Raw genomic sequence first — 19,140 nt, 5'->3', positions numbered from 1 at the left:
AGGGTGATTCAATTTGGGACCATGATGCAGGGCAAAGGGGTAGGGCCCCTCTCCTCCTTGCCATACCCCTGATACAAATCAGATCCCCTACAGCTGCTTTTGGAGAGAGGAAAAATGTGGGGAATTCTAATTTCAGAACTACCATGCAATGCCCTAAGATAAGAGATAAGGCTATTACAAATTCATTCATGTCCTCCAAATTATAAGTTACCTGCCTTGTTTTCTATGCCATGGAAGTAGTAAAGATGTTGTGTTGCAGTAAAGTTTTATGCACTAAGCTTGCTTACAGTGTAATTTGGCCTGATCACTTGCACAGAGCTTTCTGCAGTTGTTTAGAAGTGGCTCAGGTGAGTAAGTAGAACTCAAGGCAGCATTAGTACAAAATGTTTGGGGCAGGAGGAGAACATAAACCATTTAACTTACCAAGTGACTAAGCAAGAGCAGGTAGACTGATCTCAGGAGCACATAACCATCAGCAGACTCTTCTGCTTTCCACTGTAGGAACTGCCACACATTCAGTCTGCCTTCTTCTGCCATTGCAATATCAGATATAAACAAAATTCAAGAAAACATTAAATTGAAATATTGTGCAGGTGCCACTGGCACTCAAGGCCTAAGAGCATGTTTGAACATTTGGAGCATATGATGAAGGGTAATTCCAATGGACAGCCCCGCCCTCACACGAGAGAAAAGTACATACCTAAAGTGGCAAACTCCAATCAGGACCTAAGATTTTCTCAATGGTTCGCTGCCAATAACTGTGGTTATGCCGCCAAAGCATTATGCCTGAAGCCAGACTCATCCCTAACCACAGTTAAGCGCCCATTTCCAAACTCCATTCATAGAGGTGACAGAGCAGAACCACCTGGGCATGCAGCTGCTCCATGCATTCGGCACTTCTTGCTGGTAGCTACTCAGGAAACCAGCCCCACCCCTCCTGTCAGCAGTGCAGCAATGGAGTTCCCAGGCTACAGGGACACCAACATACCCCATCCTGGACTGGCCATCCTGTCAAGCCACTCAGAGCAAGCAGTCATGGGTGTCCACAAGCACAAACGTACCAAGTGGAAGCACAAGCAGGGGAACAAGAGGGGAAAGCTGAGAGGCAGACCCCAGCAGGGGAGCTGGGGAGCAGCCAATTACTATTGTTCACAAAGAAAGGGTGGTGAAAGGGCCCCCAGCCCCTTCCCCAGGAGGGGGAATCCCCCCCCCAAGTCTTACTAATGAGAAGAACTGTCCAGGGAAGTGATCAGAATTATCATGTGATGCATGTGTGACATCTAGATATTGCCCTGTCATTGCAGACCAGGACTGCTCTCTCATGAGAGTGACAGATCATGGAGGCACACATGCGGGCCAGAGGGCTGCAGACACCCAGCTGGGATACTATGTCCCTGCAAGCCCCAGGGAAGGGTACCCCAGCTACTCCTTTCGCAGTGAATGGTGGACTGCAGGACTACAAGCACTCACCTGGCAGTAAGGTTGCTCCACCACACAGATGCATGGATTTCTCTGCCCACCATGCCCACATGGCTTGTCAAGGATCACTGGAAATGCCATCTCCCCTTGTTCCTCACAGTGGCTTATCTACATACAATGGCCCAAGCCCAGGAATTTCGAATGGCTGGAAGGATCTGCTCTGCAGCCCAAACCATCCATGTAAATAGTTTGTGTGTGGGTGTGGGTGCTGTTGGCAGAGACTGAAAGGCAGACCCAACCAGGGAAGCAGCCAAGTTCTATTTTTCACTAAATAAGGGTGCAGAAGGGGGCCCCAGTCCCTTCCCGGGGGGGGCACTATTTTATTGGTTGGTTGGTTGGTTGATTGATTGATTGATTGTTAAATGTGTATACCACCTTTCATTAAAACAACCCCAAAGCAGTTCAAAAATTAAAACAAGACTATTTGCTCCCTAAGTCTTACTCATGAGAAGAACCATCTGTTGGGCACTGATTGAAAATTTATGTGATCATATTCATGTTGTAGGCTAAACTGCCAGTCCCTTACCCCGCGGACCACTCTCTCACAAGAGTGGGCAGACTATGTGGTGTGAGGGAGGATGCTCCATGCAGTAAGGCTGCGGGGAGGGGCACTCAGGCAAGTGCTCTCCTGGTCTTGGCTTCCAAGACTCTGCCAAACCCTGCACCCTGCCACCAATGTGAAGATGTGCACCCTCCTGGGGGAGCTGGAAACCAGGGCTCTCTACTCCTGGGAATCTCCGCACTTCTAGATCTACATTCATTGCAACGCCAGCCCTGGCCTGGGAATTCTGAATGGCTGGAAGGGTCCTCTCCACTGCCTGCTGCCTGCACTGTCCTTGCATTTGCTTTGTGTGTGTTTATTTGTGGGGGGGGGGTTGCTATGGCAGGGTCTGAAACGCAGACTCTCAGAAAGGATTCCGAAGCAGCCAAGTTCTGTTTTTCATACATAAAGGGTGGGGAAGGGGGGCCCAGCCCCTTCCTCTCTTTGGGGTAGATGCCCATAGAAGCTAGCTCATGAGCAGGACAGTCTTGCTCACTGAGGACAGTCTTGGGTCAGCTGGGATCCTTTTTCAAGGAAACTGCTGGCCAACCCAGGGCACAGTGGCCAGGCATGAGGGTGCCAGGCCATGGGGATACCCCCAGACAGCTCATGAGAGAGTCCATCAGAGTGGAGAGGAAAGAAGCGAATTGCCTGGACAAATCTACAAAGATGTCAGATGGCAAAACATCCCCTTTTCCACCTATCACCTCCCTCGTGAGAGCATCAGGCCATGGGTGCTCTGGCTAAAGCAAGGATGGTTTCTGGCTTGTGACCACAGGGACTACTAGTCTTGGAGACCACAGGCAAGCTGCCATGATACCATGCCCACTTCCTGCCTGCATGTCCATGTGCACAGGTGTAACCTTTCCAGCACCCAGAGTGGCAACTCTGCTCTGCAGCATTGTCCAGAGTGCAGGGGGGCTCTCCTCTCCTGCCCCTGCAGATCTGCATACAGTGGGAGGGCGGACCGGGAAAACTGGGAGTCTTGAATGGGCAGAAAGCTTCGTGCCTGTGTCCATTCCTCCACCAACACCGCACATGTGCTAAGGAGAGGGGAAAGGGGACATCTAGATGCCCTCTAGGTGTTTGCAGGTCAGCACAGGGGAGGTGTGGGAGGTTTCAGAGGGATCTGTTCTATTTTTTTTAAACAAAGAAAGAATAGGGAAAAGGGGCCCAGCCACTTCCCTGGGTGGGTAACAAACCCTTTTTAGCAATAGCAATAGCAATAGCACTTACATTTATATACCGCTCTATAGCCGGAGCTCTCTAAGCGGTTTACAATGATTTAGCATATTGCCCCCAACATTCTGGGTACTCATTTTACCAACCTCGGAAGGATGGAAGGCTGAGTCAACCTTTTTACTCATGAGCAAGCCCTTGGTTGCTCCTCATCAAAATATGATGAGGGGTGTGGCAACTAAATGGCCATGCAGACGACACCTGCTCATGAGAGTGTTAGTGCATTGGTGCTCTAAGTTGAGCTGTATTGAGATCCGATGGGCAGGGGTGTCCCAGAGACTTCTTTCTTGCTTCCGGCAGGGGCGGAGCCACCATTGGGCTAACGGGTTCAAAGAACCCGGGCTGCTGACCAATCAGGGGCCGCAAGAGCGGGGGGGGGCTAGCGGGGGTGCCCACAGTGGCCGCACACAGGCCGCCAGTGGGCTGGCTACGCCCCTGGCTCCTGGGGATGGTGGCTGAGGTGCCAGGGAAACCAGTCCCCTGCCCTGTGCACAGGTGTGCTGTCACCAGCAGCCCCAGCAGTCCACCCAGCTGCCCCAGGGTTGGGGGAGCAGAGGGAAGTGGCCTCTCCCACGATTCCCTGCACCCACTCATCTGCATATGGCGCACAGATGGAACGGACCCAGGAACCTTAAAACTTGAGCGAATGTGCTCTCCCATGTGTGAGGCCAAGCTATGGAACGTGGGATGTGGAGGTTTCCTCCAGGGTGTGTGCAATGCTGAAGAGTGATTAGGGGAGAGGGGAGTTTTATTTTTCTTCCATTTTTCAACAGGAATAGTTGGGGGCCCCACTAGAGTGGGGCCTCCTTGGATTCCCTGGTGGTTAACTGGCCAGCTCAGCTCATGAGGTGGGGATAATGGCTTAATAGGCTCAGGGAAATCTGCAATAGACTGACCCTCTCATGAGATTGTTAGCTCAATGGACAGCAAGCTGCTTGCAATGCCTTAGGGATGAGTCTGGCTGGAGTGTTCTTCCAGGGTCTCCCCTCACAACACCTTTCCTGGTCATGATGGGACAGACACACACCCCCTCCCAGCATCCATTGCCCTGCTGAATCTGTATATCCCATTCTGGTGAATGTGGGTTCTCCCATCCCATCCCACAAAGAAAGCAGGATTCCATCCCCCCCACCTGCCCCTGATTGGAGTTTGTGGATTGGAGTCTGTGTGGGATTGGAGTTGGCGTAGTGTTTTCAGGTGGGGTTCGACTGGCGTGTTTGTGAGTGTGTGTGTGTGTGTGTGTGTGTGTGTGTGTGTGTGTGTGCGCACGCGCGCCATGGCTTGCAGAAGCAGTGCTGGCATCATGGAGCATTTAAATCCCATTCGTCACACCCCACTGCAGATCATAGCCAATCACGACCAAGCGGCTGACACAGAGACGCTTTGCCCGCAATCTGGCAATGGAACTGGCTGGGATCTGTCTGGGAGGCTGAGTGGCAGGGAGAGGCTCACCTCTCCCTCTACTCCAGTTAGTCTAATGGAGGTTAGTTGCATGTCTATGGCATGAACTGCTGTTAATGTGTCTGTGTGAACTGGGTCTGAGAGAATTCCTGTTTTCATCTGCAAAATATTGGAGGGTATGATCTTGGCTCATCTGCTTTGGTAATCTGGAATAAGGTGCTCTGCGTGCACTTTATTGCCTGCCTTTTATTTGTGGAATGCTTCCAGTAAGAATTGTATTTGCAGATTGCTTGGTTACTCATGTCCCCTAAATGTTCTACAGCACGTCTCCTAGGTTGCTTGGCCATGTCCCGTACACATGCAGAGGCACATTTTCATCAGTGAAGTGTTGGAGGGTATGTGCCTGCTCTGTTTGATTTCTCCCTCAAATCTGAAGTTCCTCCATCCCTTATCCATGTTGGCTGTCACACCATCTTCCCCTTGAAGGGTCCCTCCATTTATCTTCCCACACCCTGACAAGGAAACAACTTGTCCCCTTGTCCTTTGTATCTACAAATGAGCCAGATTTGGAGCGTATGAGGCAGGGAGCAGCTGGGCAAACCAACATGGATCAATTCATCCAGTGAATAGAGAGTGGAATGAATGCTGGGAGGAAGAAGGAAACAGGAGTAGAATGAATACAGCTGGAAACTAGTGTGGCAGCTCAAGTGCACAAGGATATTCCAAGGTTATATTTACCTGCAGGCTTTCCATTCAGTTTCTCCTTGATTTCTTTCACCAGTAGCTTAGAAGCCTCACTTGCTAAAAACTGGGTATTTAGGAAACAGATATTGCCAGTCGATTGCTCCCAAGCCTAAAAGAAATTATATTTTAAAAAATGTTTTTGAGATTAAATGCATTAATTTGCCAGCATTTCCACTACAGTAGAATGCCATAGCTTATAGCATTATTCCTTCAAGTCTAGAGTTGTTTTTTTGCTTCTAGGTATCTTCTGTTTTGATGGTAACTATTATATTAAACACCATCTTGTCATCCAGGGGCATAGCTAGGGGAGATGGAGCTCATGTTCACCCCTCTCCCTGGCGGGTCCTTGGAGTGAGGGAGATGAAGAAAATAGGGAAGCATGGTGGGGGGGCAACAAGTCCATACAGTCATTGAGGCTGCCCTGGTAGATCCTTTTAAATATTTCCTTTAGCATTGTTACTTTACCCCTTTTACACAAAAGACTTTCATTTTAAACAAGTAAATCATAAGGAATTATTCATCCTCTCTTTCTTGACATGTCCGACATTGTTGTATGCTGTGTTTATAGACTTTAAAGCTGCTTTCAATTCCATTTCCAGAAACAGACTCTGGACGAAGTTAAAGGAATCATCCATAGATCCACATTTACTTTTACTAATCTACAATCTTCATCAGAACACCTGCCTCAGAATGTGGTGTAATAGGAAAGGGGATCTCTCGACTGAGATACTTACTTGTAGAGGAGTATGACAAGGTTGTATTCTTGCCCCCGTTTTATTTAATTTTTATATAAATTCAATAGTTTCTCATCTGAATAACCTTGCTCTTTACCCCCCTAAACTTGCGAATAGGCATATTTCGTTATTGCTTTATGCTGACGATATTGTCCTATTATCTCAAACCAAGATAGGGCTAAGCTGTGCCGTAACTTCCCTGAGTGTCTATACTTTGAAGGAGGCCTTGGAGGTAAACTATACCAAGACTTAAGGTGATGGTTTTTGCAAAATGCCCGCAAACCCATAAATGGTCCATAAATGGACATAATATTGAGCAGGTCAAGGTTATCAAATATTTAGGGGTTTGTTTCTCACAGTGCCCAACAGACGGCAAATGTGATTAAATCTTTTTACTTTTCGAGGTGCTCTTTTTGTCCCAGTAGCTGTCAAATTATTGAAGGCTAAAATATACCCTCAAATTCTTTATGGCGCGTAAATTGGGCCTTTTGATAATTTTACAATATTAGAAGCAGTTCAAACTAAATTCTTAAGGGCCATCCTTCAAGCCCCCAGAGGCACAGCTAATGTGGCTCTTCATAGAGAGGTTGGGGTTACCACCTTGAAAATGAAAATCTGGCTTTGTATAATCAAATTATGGCTGAATTTGGTTTTCTTCCCATTCGGTCTAGTGCCTTTAGTATTAATTGACAGCTTTACATCTAAATGGGAAATAGCTCTGAAAACAAAATTGCATCATCTGGGCACGTTCCAAGAAAACCTTATAGGGAGGGGTTTAGATCAGGCTATATATTTTGTCAGGCAATGACTATTGGATATAGATCTGCAGGAGGAGTGTGCACGACTACCAAGGGGAATGTATATAGGCTCCCAAAATTTCAGTCACAAACTGGCTGAATATTTAGATCATACTTAGATCATATAGCCAGCATAGTGTAGTGGCTAGAGTGCTGGACTAGGACCGGGGAGACCCGAGTTCAAATCCCCATTCAGCCATGATACTAGCCGGGTGACTCTGGGCCAGTTACTTCTCTCTCAGTCTAACCTACTTCACAGGGTTGTTGTGAGAGAAACCTAAGTATGTAGTACAGGGCTCTGGGCTCCTTGGAGGAAGAGCGGGATATTCAATGTAAAATACTACTACTAATAATAATAATATGTTTTTACCTAGGTTTAGGAGAGCATTGACCCTTGCACATTTGAATGCCCTTCCTTCTGCACTCCTAGACTGGAAATATAAACAACTTCTGTATCCATTGCGTTGTTGCCCTTGTGGCTCAGGGGATATAGAGTCAGTTGTTCATGTTATTCTGTATTGTCAATTTTATAGGGATGTTCGTATTAAGTTCATTACTCCTCTCTTAAAGAATCATCCTGGCCATACGGATCAATTTTACTTGGATTTTTTGCTGTCAGATTTTAAATCTGTTACCTGTATTAATGTGGCCAATTTTTCTTTTGTTGCATCCAAACTTCATAGAGCTTGTATTAGCAACTTGAATTTTTTGTAAATTATAAATGTATTATTTTAAATGTTAAGCTGGTCTAAGGACCGTAATAAACTTACTACTACTCCTCACATCACATCAGGCATGTTCTTTCTCTGTAGATTTCTCTGAAATGTACAGTCTCTTTTTCCCCCCACAGTGGCTGACATCCCCCACAGTGTAATTCAGGTGGTTCTGAAATGTCCACTTCAGGGCTCTAAGACACATGCTGCTCTTGGTGCTGCACAAGAGGACTGTTCTTGTACAACTCACTCTTGCACAATTGCAGGTCATGCACTAATTGCATGGGGAATAATGCAATAATGCAACTTGCAATCGCACAAGGTGTGAGTTGTGCAGACCTCTTCTGCAGCACTGTGGGAATGTGTCTTAGAGCCCCACAGTGGCATAGACAGTTCTGAACCATCCATGTTATGCTGCAGGGCATGTCAGTCAGCATTATTAATATAGATTCTGAGATATTAACTTGGATAAATTTATTTTGCCAATATTCAATACACTTTTCAATTTTTTCATAAATACAAAAAATAGCCAACATTTTGAATTGGTCAAGAAACTTTAAAACGATAATACTCAATTTTGGATATAAGCAAAGCAATCGTTCTTTTTTGTATATTCATCTTTGTTTAATCCTCTCAATCACACAGATGGAGGAAGTTGTGTATGTCCCTGTTCATCACCTAGACTACTACTGGAGGGAACTGGTCAAGCAACTCCAAAAGGATGTCAAGTAGAAATTTGATCCTTCCTGGAATTTTCCTTTTAAAAACTAATACTTTTTGTTAACTAGCATAGTATGGTTATCTATTCTATTGTCCTTGATATTATTCATTATTTGCCCAGCTTTAATTAGACATTCTAGGTTTCAAAGGGGATTCAACTAGTTGCTGTCCCTGGTCACAAAGGCTCACAAAATTTTACATTAATAAGATCCAACTTAAGACAAATGGAAATAAACTCACCACCACGTTCTTATGAAGAAAAGTTGGGTCACTTTTTAAAACTAGTGCATAATACATAGCTCCATCAACATTAGCTGATGTTATTCATTACTTTAGCTGATTACAAGAGGCAAATGGATATTAAGTCAACTTGTAACACTAGTTGTTGGTTTCTACTGTATAGTGATCCTGTGATTATGATGCATAATTAGATGGAAATGCCTTTTACCTTTCTCAGCCTCAGAAGGGGGAACTGTATGTGTTGCAACAAAATCAGCATCTTGTGGCATCTTAAAGTCTTAATAGATGTATTGTGGTATAAGCTTTGGTGGATTAGTGCCAACTAAGAAGATGCATCTGATGAAGTGTGGGATAGTCCATAAAAATCTGCTACAATAAATTTATTTTTTTTAGATGCCACAAAACTTTCTTAACCTATGTTTGTAGGGGGTTTTTTCCTTTCAAATTATGAAAACTGCTTTTTTCATCTTTAAAAGAACTACCTGCAGGAGAGTTCTTCTGAAGATGAAAATCGCACTTTCTTTACTATGTTGATCCTTTGTTGTTGTTTTTAAATTTGTTTTGGGGGGAAACTCAAATTCAGGTGTGGTGTTATGTTTCCTCAGTGGTGGTGGGAAACAAGTAGTGTTCATTGCCTGGAAACACAAGGACCCCATATTTTTGTTTACTGTTAATGCTTGCCTTTATTGGCAGGATAGAAAAGATACCTTTTCCTCATCTTTTTTAAAAAAATTATAAACATCCCAAGGTCCAAAGAGCATATGTCATGCCAGAGACAGACCTCTTCCTCCTATTTCTGTTCAAACTACTACCGGTACTTATAATAAAGCACCTGTTGGGAAACTTCTTTGTCTAAGGGATCACAGGATGCATGATCAATACAGAATCCCATCTTATATGGAACAAGTAGTCAAAATACTTTAGTCACCACCAAGTCATGCCCTCCTGTTATGTTTTGAACTATAAGAACCTCTCCCATGAGAGTCTCCCCCTGAAATGCTGGGTGGGAGAACACAGGACTTCTGGACTTGGGGAACTCATGCCTCTTTGCTTCCACAATCCTTGCCCACATAGTGAAGGATCTGCTCAGAAGATAGGTAGATATGAAAGACGCTTTTGTCCTATTTCATTCTATAAAGCCTTTTGCCCCCAAAACCTTCCTTAGGGGTTTGCCCCCTTCCTTTGTGCTATGACACAGTAGATGTGTATTAGGGGCAAGCTGAGTCATTACCAGAGAGTCTGCTAACCGCTTTGGGGAAGACCATTGTCGGCTAGTTTGATGGGTGCTCATTTATATGTATTTATTCGAAATGAGTCATTGAATGACTCCTTTCTCATTCTGGACCCTAATTACCCCTCAATAAAACAACTCTTTCTTTTCAAAGCATGTTTCCCTGTTCCTTTGTTTCAAGCTACTCTAAATTCCAGTGTACCCATATCACAATATGTACCAGATGGCACCAATTACAGCTAACTTCCCCCCACTTTGAGCAAAGTATAGTCATGAAGGGTGATTACTACCACTCTTCAGAGCAAACCTGGTAACAACTGTTCTCATTGCACAAAGTGGTGGTGGTTTGGATACGTCTGGGTCCCTGAGTGGGAGAGGCCACACCAGCTGAGGTTAAGCTTGTTCTGTGTACCCCAACCCCATACATCTCTCTTAGGAAGGAGTCGTGCACGTGGTGGGCCCACTAGAACTTTGCCACGTTGGTTCAGCCACTGTTTTATGCTTGGTGCTCAGTTGCCCTATGCTGTTACACACACTGACAGCTGTATGCGATATGCATTTCTTCCTGCAGGTGGAGAAGAGTTGCTGCAGCATCCTGGTAACTCTGGGGAGGAGACATCAATAAGCAATGTTGTATTCTATCTAGCAATCTTTTGTTTTTTGTTAATTAGAAGTTTGTTCCTGTGGGGATCCTGTAGACTCAAAAAGTTTGTTCCTGTGGGGGTGGAATCAAAAAGGAAAAGGAGGGGAAAGAGAGTTGTGAAATAGGAAAATGGAGTTGTTTCTGAATAACCATGGGCGTAACGATAGGGGGGGCAGGGGGGCCACGTGCCCCAGGTGCCACTTGCTAGGGGGGCGCCAGAAAGTGCCCCCGCCAATCCCCGAAAATTTCCCGAAATCCCCCCCCCCAAAAAAAACCTTTTCAGCAGCACTTTTAGCTGCTGGGCTACTTGGTACAGCGCCCCGAGAGCATCTCCGTGCCGTGTCCCAACTCCAGGCTGCTGCTCTCAGCCAACCTGCCTGCTCATTGGCTGGACAGTCCCTCCTGACTAGCAAGCTTCCCGCGCTTGTGCAGCAGGGCAGGCGAGATCTCACAGCACACACGTACATACTGCTGCACGCAGCGCTCTTGCTTCCCGCTCTCTCTTCAGTTCAGGCTGCAGTGTGTGCACTGTGCCCGCGGAGGTGGTCAGAGGAAGGAAGGAACTCACCAGCAGCCCGGTGTTTTTCTCATGAGCCTTAGCCTGTTGCCTGCTCGTGGAGGTGGAGCCTTTTGCTTTCAGTGCTTACAGGAGGAGACTAAGCAGCCCTGGGGTGGCATTTACTTATATGTGCTACAAAAATGGGGGTGAGGTATGGCGTTTTTTGTCCTTATTGCCCTTGTTGGGAGTGCTGTGCTTACTGAACAATTATATAGTAAAGGTGGAGGAATAATGGGGGGGAGTCTGTCTTCTCAGTCAAACCCTGTAAGCACGAGAGAGCTGCTACAAAGAGGCGCGAGAGGAGTTTTGCAACTGCAAGATAAACTCAGTCTGTGAGTCAGTCGCTGCTGCTGCAGGCGGGCTGCAAACCGTCTTTGATTGCAGCCCGTCTGCAGCTGCTGCGACTGACTCAGACTGAGCTTATCTTGTAGTAAACTAGAGAGTTTGCAGCCTGCCTGCAGCAGCTGCAAGTCTGCGATTGACTCAGAGACTTGCAGCAGTAAACTAGAGAGTTTGCAGAAAAGACTGGAGGGCTGAGAGTTGCCTCAGTGGAAATGACGGTGGTGGGGAAAGGGGGAGGGGTATATTGAGAGGGAAACTTTGTGGAGCCATGTGGCGAGGTGCTTGTAAAACACAGTGTTTGAATGCATTTCCAGCCCCACTTTTAACATGCCCGAGGAAGGCTCTGAGTCTCCTGAAAACTTGCAGGGGTGTGTGTGTTCCTTGGAGGGGTGTCTGGTGGAGGGAGGGCTTTGGAGAGGACCCAGGAGAACCCCCTACTGCAGATGTGAGCTGGTTTTTCTGCCTTGGCGTCTTTCTCCTTCTTGCTCCCCTCATATCAGTTTTCCTGTAATTCCCCCTTGCCCTGCCATTCTTTCACGTTTATTTCCTGCATTTGGGGCATGAAGGAAAGAAGGAAGCTCCCCTGGGCTGCTGCTGCTCTGGCTGTCGTGTTGCTGCCTGTGCAGTCTGGGGCTGCAGCACGTTTTTGGGTTTTTTTGGGTTTGCTTCAGGTTCCCCATCACTTGACAATGGCCAGGGGAGGGGGAGTGAGTCTTGTGGCTTCCCTCTGCTCCTGGCTTCCCTCTGCAGGTTTCTCTCCTGGCTCACCTCTCCCTCTGTTATTTGGAACAGCAGGGATGAGGCTTTTGTTCTGGAAACACAAAGGTATTTGGGACTGGGGTGGGAGATGGGAACTCAATTTTGAGGCAAAAAGATGATGCCTTACTGTCTCACATCATTGTGGTGGCTTTTGCTGAAGAAAAGAATAAAACTTTCTTTCTCTCCCTTCTGGCTGCTGTGCACATGAATTAGCTAATAAATCTGCATTTTATGCATAGCTGGAAACTTATTGTATTGATCTACTGCTCAATGTTTTTACTCAGAGAGATCTGGCTTAAGTAGCCTGTTGGGAGCCTGTAGGGAAATTGAAATTCCCTTTTTGGGGTGAGGGGTAGCCTTGTTGCTTATTACTGTTGCATTCTTCTTGCAAACTATGGACAGATTCATACATTAATCAATTCAAAATCCCCCCAACCATTCAAGCTGGTAGCTGTGTGTGTGCAGACATACATGTGTAAAGATAACATACCATTGTGGAATGTCCTTGGGTATGAGGTTGTGTTTTGTGAAATAATCTTCATACATGCAGTTGGAGCTGAAGCTAGGGAGAAGTGGCAAGACCACAGGTTTGGCATGTGAATCCATCTTACTGTACTATTTAAGCTGCAATATCTAACTTCACACAAAATGTGTCTAGCTGTGCTTGAAGGAGGAGGACTTGGAAGATGATTTTCCTTTGATGTTCTTCTGGAAATTCTCAGAATTACTGTTGGATCATCTAGTGATAACTGATTCACATATATGGATCAGAATTTGAACTTGACTAAAGCAAATTGAGTCACCTTAAGTGGCGCAGTGGTTTGTTGCAAAAGCAAGTTCCAAATTTATTTTAAATTAAATTAAATTAAAGTAGAGATTTTGCCCTAAGTGTAATGTAGGATGTATCATCATTCATTGCATCATAATTCTGATGTTAGATGCAAGCCAACTTCACAGGGTTGTTGTGAGGAAAAACCTAAGTGTAATGTAGGATGTATCATCATTGCATCATAATTCTGATGTTTGAGATACAAGCCAACTTCACAGGGTTGTTGTGAGGAAAAAACACATGTGTGTCAGTCAGATGTATGTTGGGGGGGCGGCGGGGGGGGGCGCAATTTCAGTGCTTGCCCTGGGCACCGTTTTCCCTAGTTACGCCTCTGTGAATAACACTTAGATAAACAAACATGAGATTGCTCTGTGTTTAAGAGGGAAGCAGCTATAAAACACATTCCTAGATATTCAAAGATTTTTAGAGCTGGAAGGGACCTTGATGGTCTTTCTAGTCCAGCCCCCTGTTGGGTGCAGGAAGGAAACTGCTACAGCATCCCTGACAGATACTTTTCCAGCCTCTGTTTGAACACCTCCAGTGTGCAGCCGGCGGGGGGCGGGAGAGCCCACCACTTCATGAGGCTGATTGTTCAACAGCCAAACAGTTTTTACAGTTAGGAATATCCTCATGATCTGCCTCTGTAAAGCTTCAACCAATTGGTTCTAGTCTGCCCATAGCTGCAACAGAGAACAAATCTGCTCTGTTTTCTACGTGACATCCTTCTGATATTTGAAGATAATTATCATGCCTCCCTTTTAACCTCCAGACTAAAAATAACGAGCTCCTTCTACCACTCCTCATATGACTTGGTTTCCAGACCCCTCACCACTTTTACTGCCTCCTCTAAAACTGTTTCAGTTTATTAATGTCCTTCTTAGAATGCAGTGCCCAGAACAGGACACAGTATTCTAAGTGAGATATGAACAGTGCAGAACAGAGTGAAACTGTTGCTTATTATCAAGGCATGGTGCCTCTATTCATAATGCATCTGCTTTTTTAGCTGTGGCATCACACTGCTGGCTCATGTTCGAAATGTTTTAGGTTCACTAAAACATCTAAATTATTTTCACATTTATTGCTGCCAAGCCAGAATCTTCTTTATATATAATTCTCTAAGACATACACGTGGCTAATCCCATGTGTGGCAGCTCTCGTGAGAGTTCAGAAAACTGCCAGATAGCCACAGGACAGGACAGAGAAAGAATATGATGGTGGCGGGGGGTGCAGGGGCGTATCTAGGGTAGGGGAGGCAGGGCACCACTTGAAGGGGCGCCATTTTTGAAAATAAAAAAATTTAAAAAAATTAGAAAATGGCCACCAAAAACAAAATGGCCACTATGCATGCTCAAATGGCCTCTGTGAGGCCCTAGGCCATACCAGGACTCACAGAGGCCATTTGAGCATGTGTGGCAGCCATCTTGTTTTCAGCGGCCATTTTTTAAATAAACGTTATTTTAAAAAATGGCCACCGCACATGCTCAAATGGTCCCTGTGAGGCCCTAGAGGCCAGTGGGGGGAGGGGTAACCTTTGTAGACCCCCTCACGGCCCTTAGGAAGCCACCCAAAGGGGCTACAGGTTAAAAAAATAAAATTTTAAATATAATATAAGTCACTGTACACATATTCAGATTGGCACTATGTACAGAGAATCAGGGCTTGTGAATACTGAGCTGAAGCTTATGAGCTAGGATTTTATTCATTTGCTCTTATTTTGCTTCTTGTGATAAATGAGTTAAATGTGATGTCTTAATCATATGGCTATTAATGGTGAGTTTGTATTTGAATCAGTATGAAATCCTTAGTATTAAGCCCCACTGGGAGTTTCTTGCTCTCTTTCTCTCATTTTAACTGTCTTTCTGAAAGACTAGAATATATTCCAAGCAGTGACACAGTTTACTCTGCATATGCTTTAATTATTTTCAGAGTATCTGGGAAAAGTCAAATTCTCCATTGATTTTTAAAACTTATGTAATAGTGATGCTACAATGCATAGTAGAGAATTAGACAGGCACTTCTGTTTAGTTTTCCAAGTACACCTCCGCATAATATTTGAGTATTTCATGAGCCCCAGCATACTGAAATTTGTAGTTATCCAGCATTTTTTGGTCTGGCTACATCTACTGCTAAATAGTTTTTGAAAGATTAAAAGATTAACGAGCTTGACTTGTATTTTTCAGCTGATATTATGGTAAAGTTATCTGAAAGATGGGTGTCAGATGTTTGGACAGGGGGCGCAATTTTAGTGCTTGCCCTAGGCTCTATTTTCCCTAGATACGCCTCTGGGGGGGGCGGTGGCTGGCTGGCTGAGGAAAACGGCATCCGAGCAGCCACGGCTGGCAATGGGCAGTGCAAAAGGAGATGGGGTGGGAGGGGAACAAGAAGGAGGAGGAGGAGAAGAAGGTGGGTGGGGGCAGGCAGGCAAAAAAGCAGGGGTGGGGGAAGAAGGTGATGGTGAACTAGGGGTGCAGATGCTCTGCGCCGCATCAGCTAGTATGCTTATATTATACCCCCCACCATACTTGTGCACTTGATTTTTCTTACCTAAACGCAGGACTTTACATTTGTCTCTGCTGAATTCGTCTCTGTCCAATGTCTTAGTTTGTCAAGAATGTTTTGAATCTTGTGTCTTTTGAGACAGTAGCTATACCTCTTCATGTTATCTGCATATGTGATAAGCATTCCCTTTACTCCCTCATCCAAGTCACTTATAATAATGTGGAACATTTCATGGCCCAGGACAGAGCCCTGTGGCAATATTTCCCTCCAGACTTACATGGAAACATTGATGAGTACTACTTGCCTGGTGCAGGTGTCCAAACAGCTGTGAATCCACCTAACAGTAGTATCATCTAGCTCACATACAGACAAATCCTACTTTCCTGTAGCTTGTTGAATCACATTGCATTTGCTGAGTTAGAAGTAAAATTAGAGTCCTACATTCCAGTGATTTCAATGCAACCCATTTGGGGGGCTAGTTTGCCTGACCCCATCTTACCACTTATAAACAAATATCTTTTAATTTTTTCTGTAGTATGAGCAAGACAATATAGCACATAGATACATTGGCTGGAGCTCCAACCAACCTTTATGAACAGGGACAAGAAAGCCAGCAGTTGCTGGTGTTGCTCTTCTACACTCAGGAAAGCAGCCGTCTCTTCATACTCCAGGAACTGCCTCCCTATGGTCTCCCACAGGAGGAGAGGGCAGTGACATGGATCCTCCTTACTGGACTCAGCAGGCTGTGTCATCACGTTGCCCTCTTTCTGCAGAGTTTGATCCCAACCTGCATTCTCATCAGTCAAGTCCTCCTTCTCCTCCAACTGTTCTGGAAACCGTAGCACAGCCTCCATGCTTTGATCAAATTGTTCTGGGGAAAGAACAAGACAAAAAGGTCATTTTCTAGTAGGAATCCTTACTCTGAAGTCTGTAAAAGTACTATTTTCTCTCTTTAACTTTGTGAGGGTCCTACTTCCTTTTCCTAAATCTGCTTATGTTGATGAAGTGACTGCTGAGGAGTCTGTTGAGTGTAGGTTTCTGCTGCATGTAGGGGTGTGAACTGGTTTGGCTGGTTTGGTTAGAATTCAGACTGAATTCAAACCAACCTGGTCTGGTCTGGTTCTGGTTCTGATCCAGTTTGGCCACCGAATTGGGCTGAACTGGTTCACAGGCCAGTTCGGGGATATACTTGTAAGGGTGAATCTGGCGAGGATTCCCCTTTACAAATAAAGGGGCATTCCCTATACTAAGCCGGGTGGCGGGTGCTGGGTTTTTCTCCATAGGGAAGAATGGAGGTTTCAGCAGCCCCATAACTACACTTGGGGGGTGCTGTGGTGGCCCAGAGCGAGTGGTGGTGTAGTGCATAGAGGTGCCAACCACCCCCATGGGTTGCTAACCCATGTGGTCCTGGGTTTTATTGTTTCTGAGGTGTTCTGAGTGTTTATTCTCTGGTAGCATATGAGATTTTCAATGACAAACCATGAATCCACTCTTATTTGCTAACCTTAAAGACACATAAACTTCAAAAATCACTTAAAAATCAGCCCTTTGCCCAATTCCTTTTAAATAATTCTGGTAGCTTCCTTGCCCCCCTTGGGCACTACCACCCACCACACTCTGCTCAAGGCCACCCCTTTGCCCCCGATGTGAAGCTATACATTTGTTGACATCTCCAAGCTTCTTTATGGAGAAAAACCTGTAAACTTCAAAAATCACTTTAAAATTAGCCTTTTGCCCAATTACTTTCAAATAATTCTGATAGCTTCCTTGCCCCCCTTGGGAACTACCACCCACCACACTCTGCTCTAGGCCACCCCTCCCTCCCCCCACCCCCCGACGTGAAGCTATACATTTGCTGCAATTATTATTCCCTATGAGGAATAAAAAAAATACTTTAGAAATTCACCAATAATCGGAGGAGTGTCCAATTGCCTTGGGATTTTGTAGGTGGCCTACCACCCACCCCACTTTTGTGCCCCAGGTGCTCCACAATAGGGGATAATGGGCTGGTTCGGGTCCCATTATACGCTATGAGAAAATTTATTAAAAATATTTCAAATATTCATAAAAAGTCGTAGGAGTGTCTGATTGCTTTGGGGTTTGGGTGGTTGTCGGCACCCATGGGTGCTCCACAATAGAGAATAATTGGCTTGTTTGAGTCCCATTATACCCTATGAGAAAAAATGAAAATATATTTCAAAAATTCATAAAAATTGTACAAGTGTCCGATTGCTTTGGGGTTTGGGTGGTAGGTACCCATGGGTGCCAGATACCACCCCACCACTTTTGGAGGTTTGAACCAGTTTGAATCAAACCACCTTCAGTTTGGTTCTAATTCGAACCTGTAACTCAAACCTGATGGCTGGTTTGGTTCGAATTCGAACCATCAAACCGACCCAGTTCAAATTTGATCCAGTTTGAATTCAAACCAGTTTGTACATCCCTAGGAGGAAGTACAAGCTTATGCTGACATCTTCACAGAAACATTTGACAAGCAGCTTCTTCAGATCAGAACAGCTACTCAACATGATCCAGAGCTTCAAGAGGTCTCACATTATATCAGACATGGGTGGCCTGACTATATCAGTGACACTTCAGAGCTATCTAAGCAATACTTTGGTGAACATGGCCAACTCAGATGGACAGAAAGGAAATCATATTGTTGTGCCACAAACAATGAGGAAAGAAAGCCTAGACCTTATTCACCAAGGCCCTCAGGGCTTAACCATGCCATGAGCATGTCAAGCAGATGGTATGGTGGCCCAATATTGGAAATGACTTAAAGATGGGGGGAAAGCAAATGGTGCCTTGCAAGTAAGTAGCTTTTTACTGCTTTCCTCCCATGGCAAGATAACAAGTCTAGGTCACAGAAGAGGAGCACTGAGATGCCTAATGTTGGGGGCTGCTTTGTGAGGCATTTGGGATCTCTTTGAAGATTCTGGGGACTCTCAGAGTGAACCCGGAGGAGGGGTCTATGCTCCAAGCTACCATCAGTGATCTCGAGCTGTGGGAGTGTTTACAGAGGCTGCTGCTGTAAGTTAAGAGCTCTTCAAACTTAGATCTGCTACTTAACTTTGCTTGTAACTTGTGACTTTCAATTTCTCCTTTTTCTCATCAATCAGGACCTAATTTGAACATAGAGTTTAAAGCCTTTACTTTTCCCTTTCAATTTGGACTTACCCATTTTAATTTTTTACTTTCTTTTAAATAAGGAAACAAACATCCTGTCTTTGAAAGTTTTGTCTTTGAACATTCCCTGAATGAACTAAAAACAGACTATCAAATTGAACTAAATAAAAACTTCAGACTATCAGAGTCTGTTAGAAGTTACTCGTGAGAGGCTGTTTACGTGATTTATGGTTTTACTGCCTGGCTAAATTGCACACTTGGTTGCAACTCTGGGAAAGAGGACATTCTATGCAACTATTTAACTTGCACTAAATCAAGTCTTGATGGGCATAATTTTCTTCTTCTCTCTCTCTCTCTTTCTTTTCCCTTTGCTGTATTTTGTGGTGTGCTTACCCAGATTTCTTAACTTTGAGATGTGATGAGTGGATTACAAATGGGCAAATCTATGGATTATAAAAGTGGAATGCAGCCAGAAAAACTTGGTAGAGTTTGACAGAGCTTTACAATTTGGATTTGGTATTGGCTTGTTGAGTTGAAGGTT

At 45.0% G+C, this 19,140-nt stretch overlaps 1 protein-coding gene across 1 annotated transcript in view; it reads right to left on the bottom strand.

Annotated features, from left to right (window-relative positions):
* Window positions 1–19,140, bottom strand: part of LOC128350536 (WD repeat- and FYVE domain-containing protein 4-like) — a 141,636-nt gene that overhangs the window by 57,661 nt on the left and 64,835 nt on the right. Inside the window, exons 2-4 of the mRNA XM_053308946.1 lie at window positions 16,058–16,341; window positions 5,399–5,513; window positions 424–530 (exon numbers count right to left, since the gene is read on the bottom strand). Of these exons, the coding sequence (XP_053164921.1) occupies window positions 424–530; window positions 5,399–5,513; window positions 16,058–16,324 (489 nt within the window). The 5' untranslated portion in view covers window positions 16,325–16,341. The remainder of the gene's footprint in view (window positions 1–423; window positions 531–5,398; window positions 5,514–16,057; window positions 16,342–19,140) is intronic.

Source organism: Hemicordylus capensis, chromosome 3 (assembly GCF_027244095.1).
Source record: "Hemicordylus capensis ecotype Gifberg chromosome 3, rHemCap1.1.pri, whole genome shotgun sequence".
Taxonomy (NCBI): Eukaryota; Metazoa; Chordata; class Lepidosauria; order Squamata; family Cordylidae; genus Hemicordylus; species Hemicordylus capensis.
Note: the sequence above shows the minus strand (reverse complement) of the source record. Positions and strands in the feature narration are given on the sequence as shown.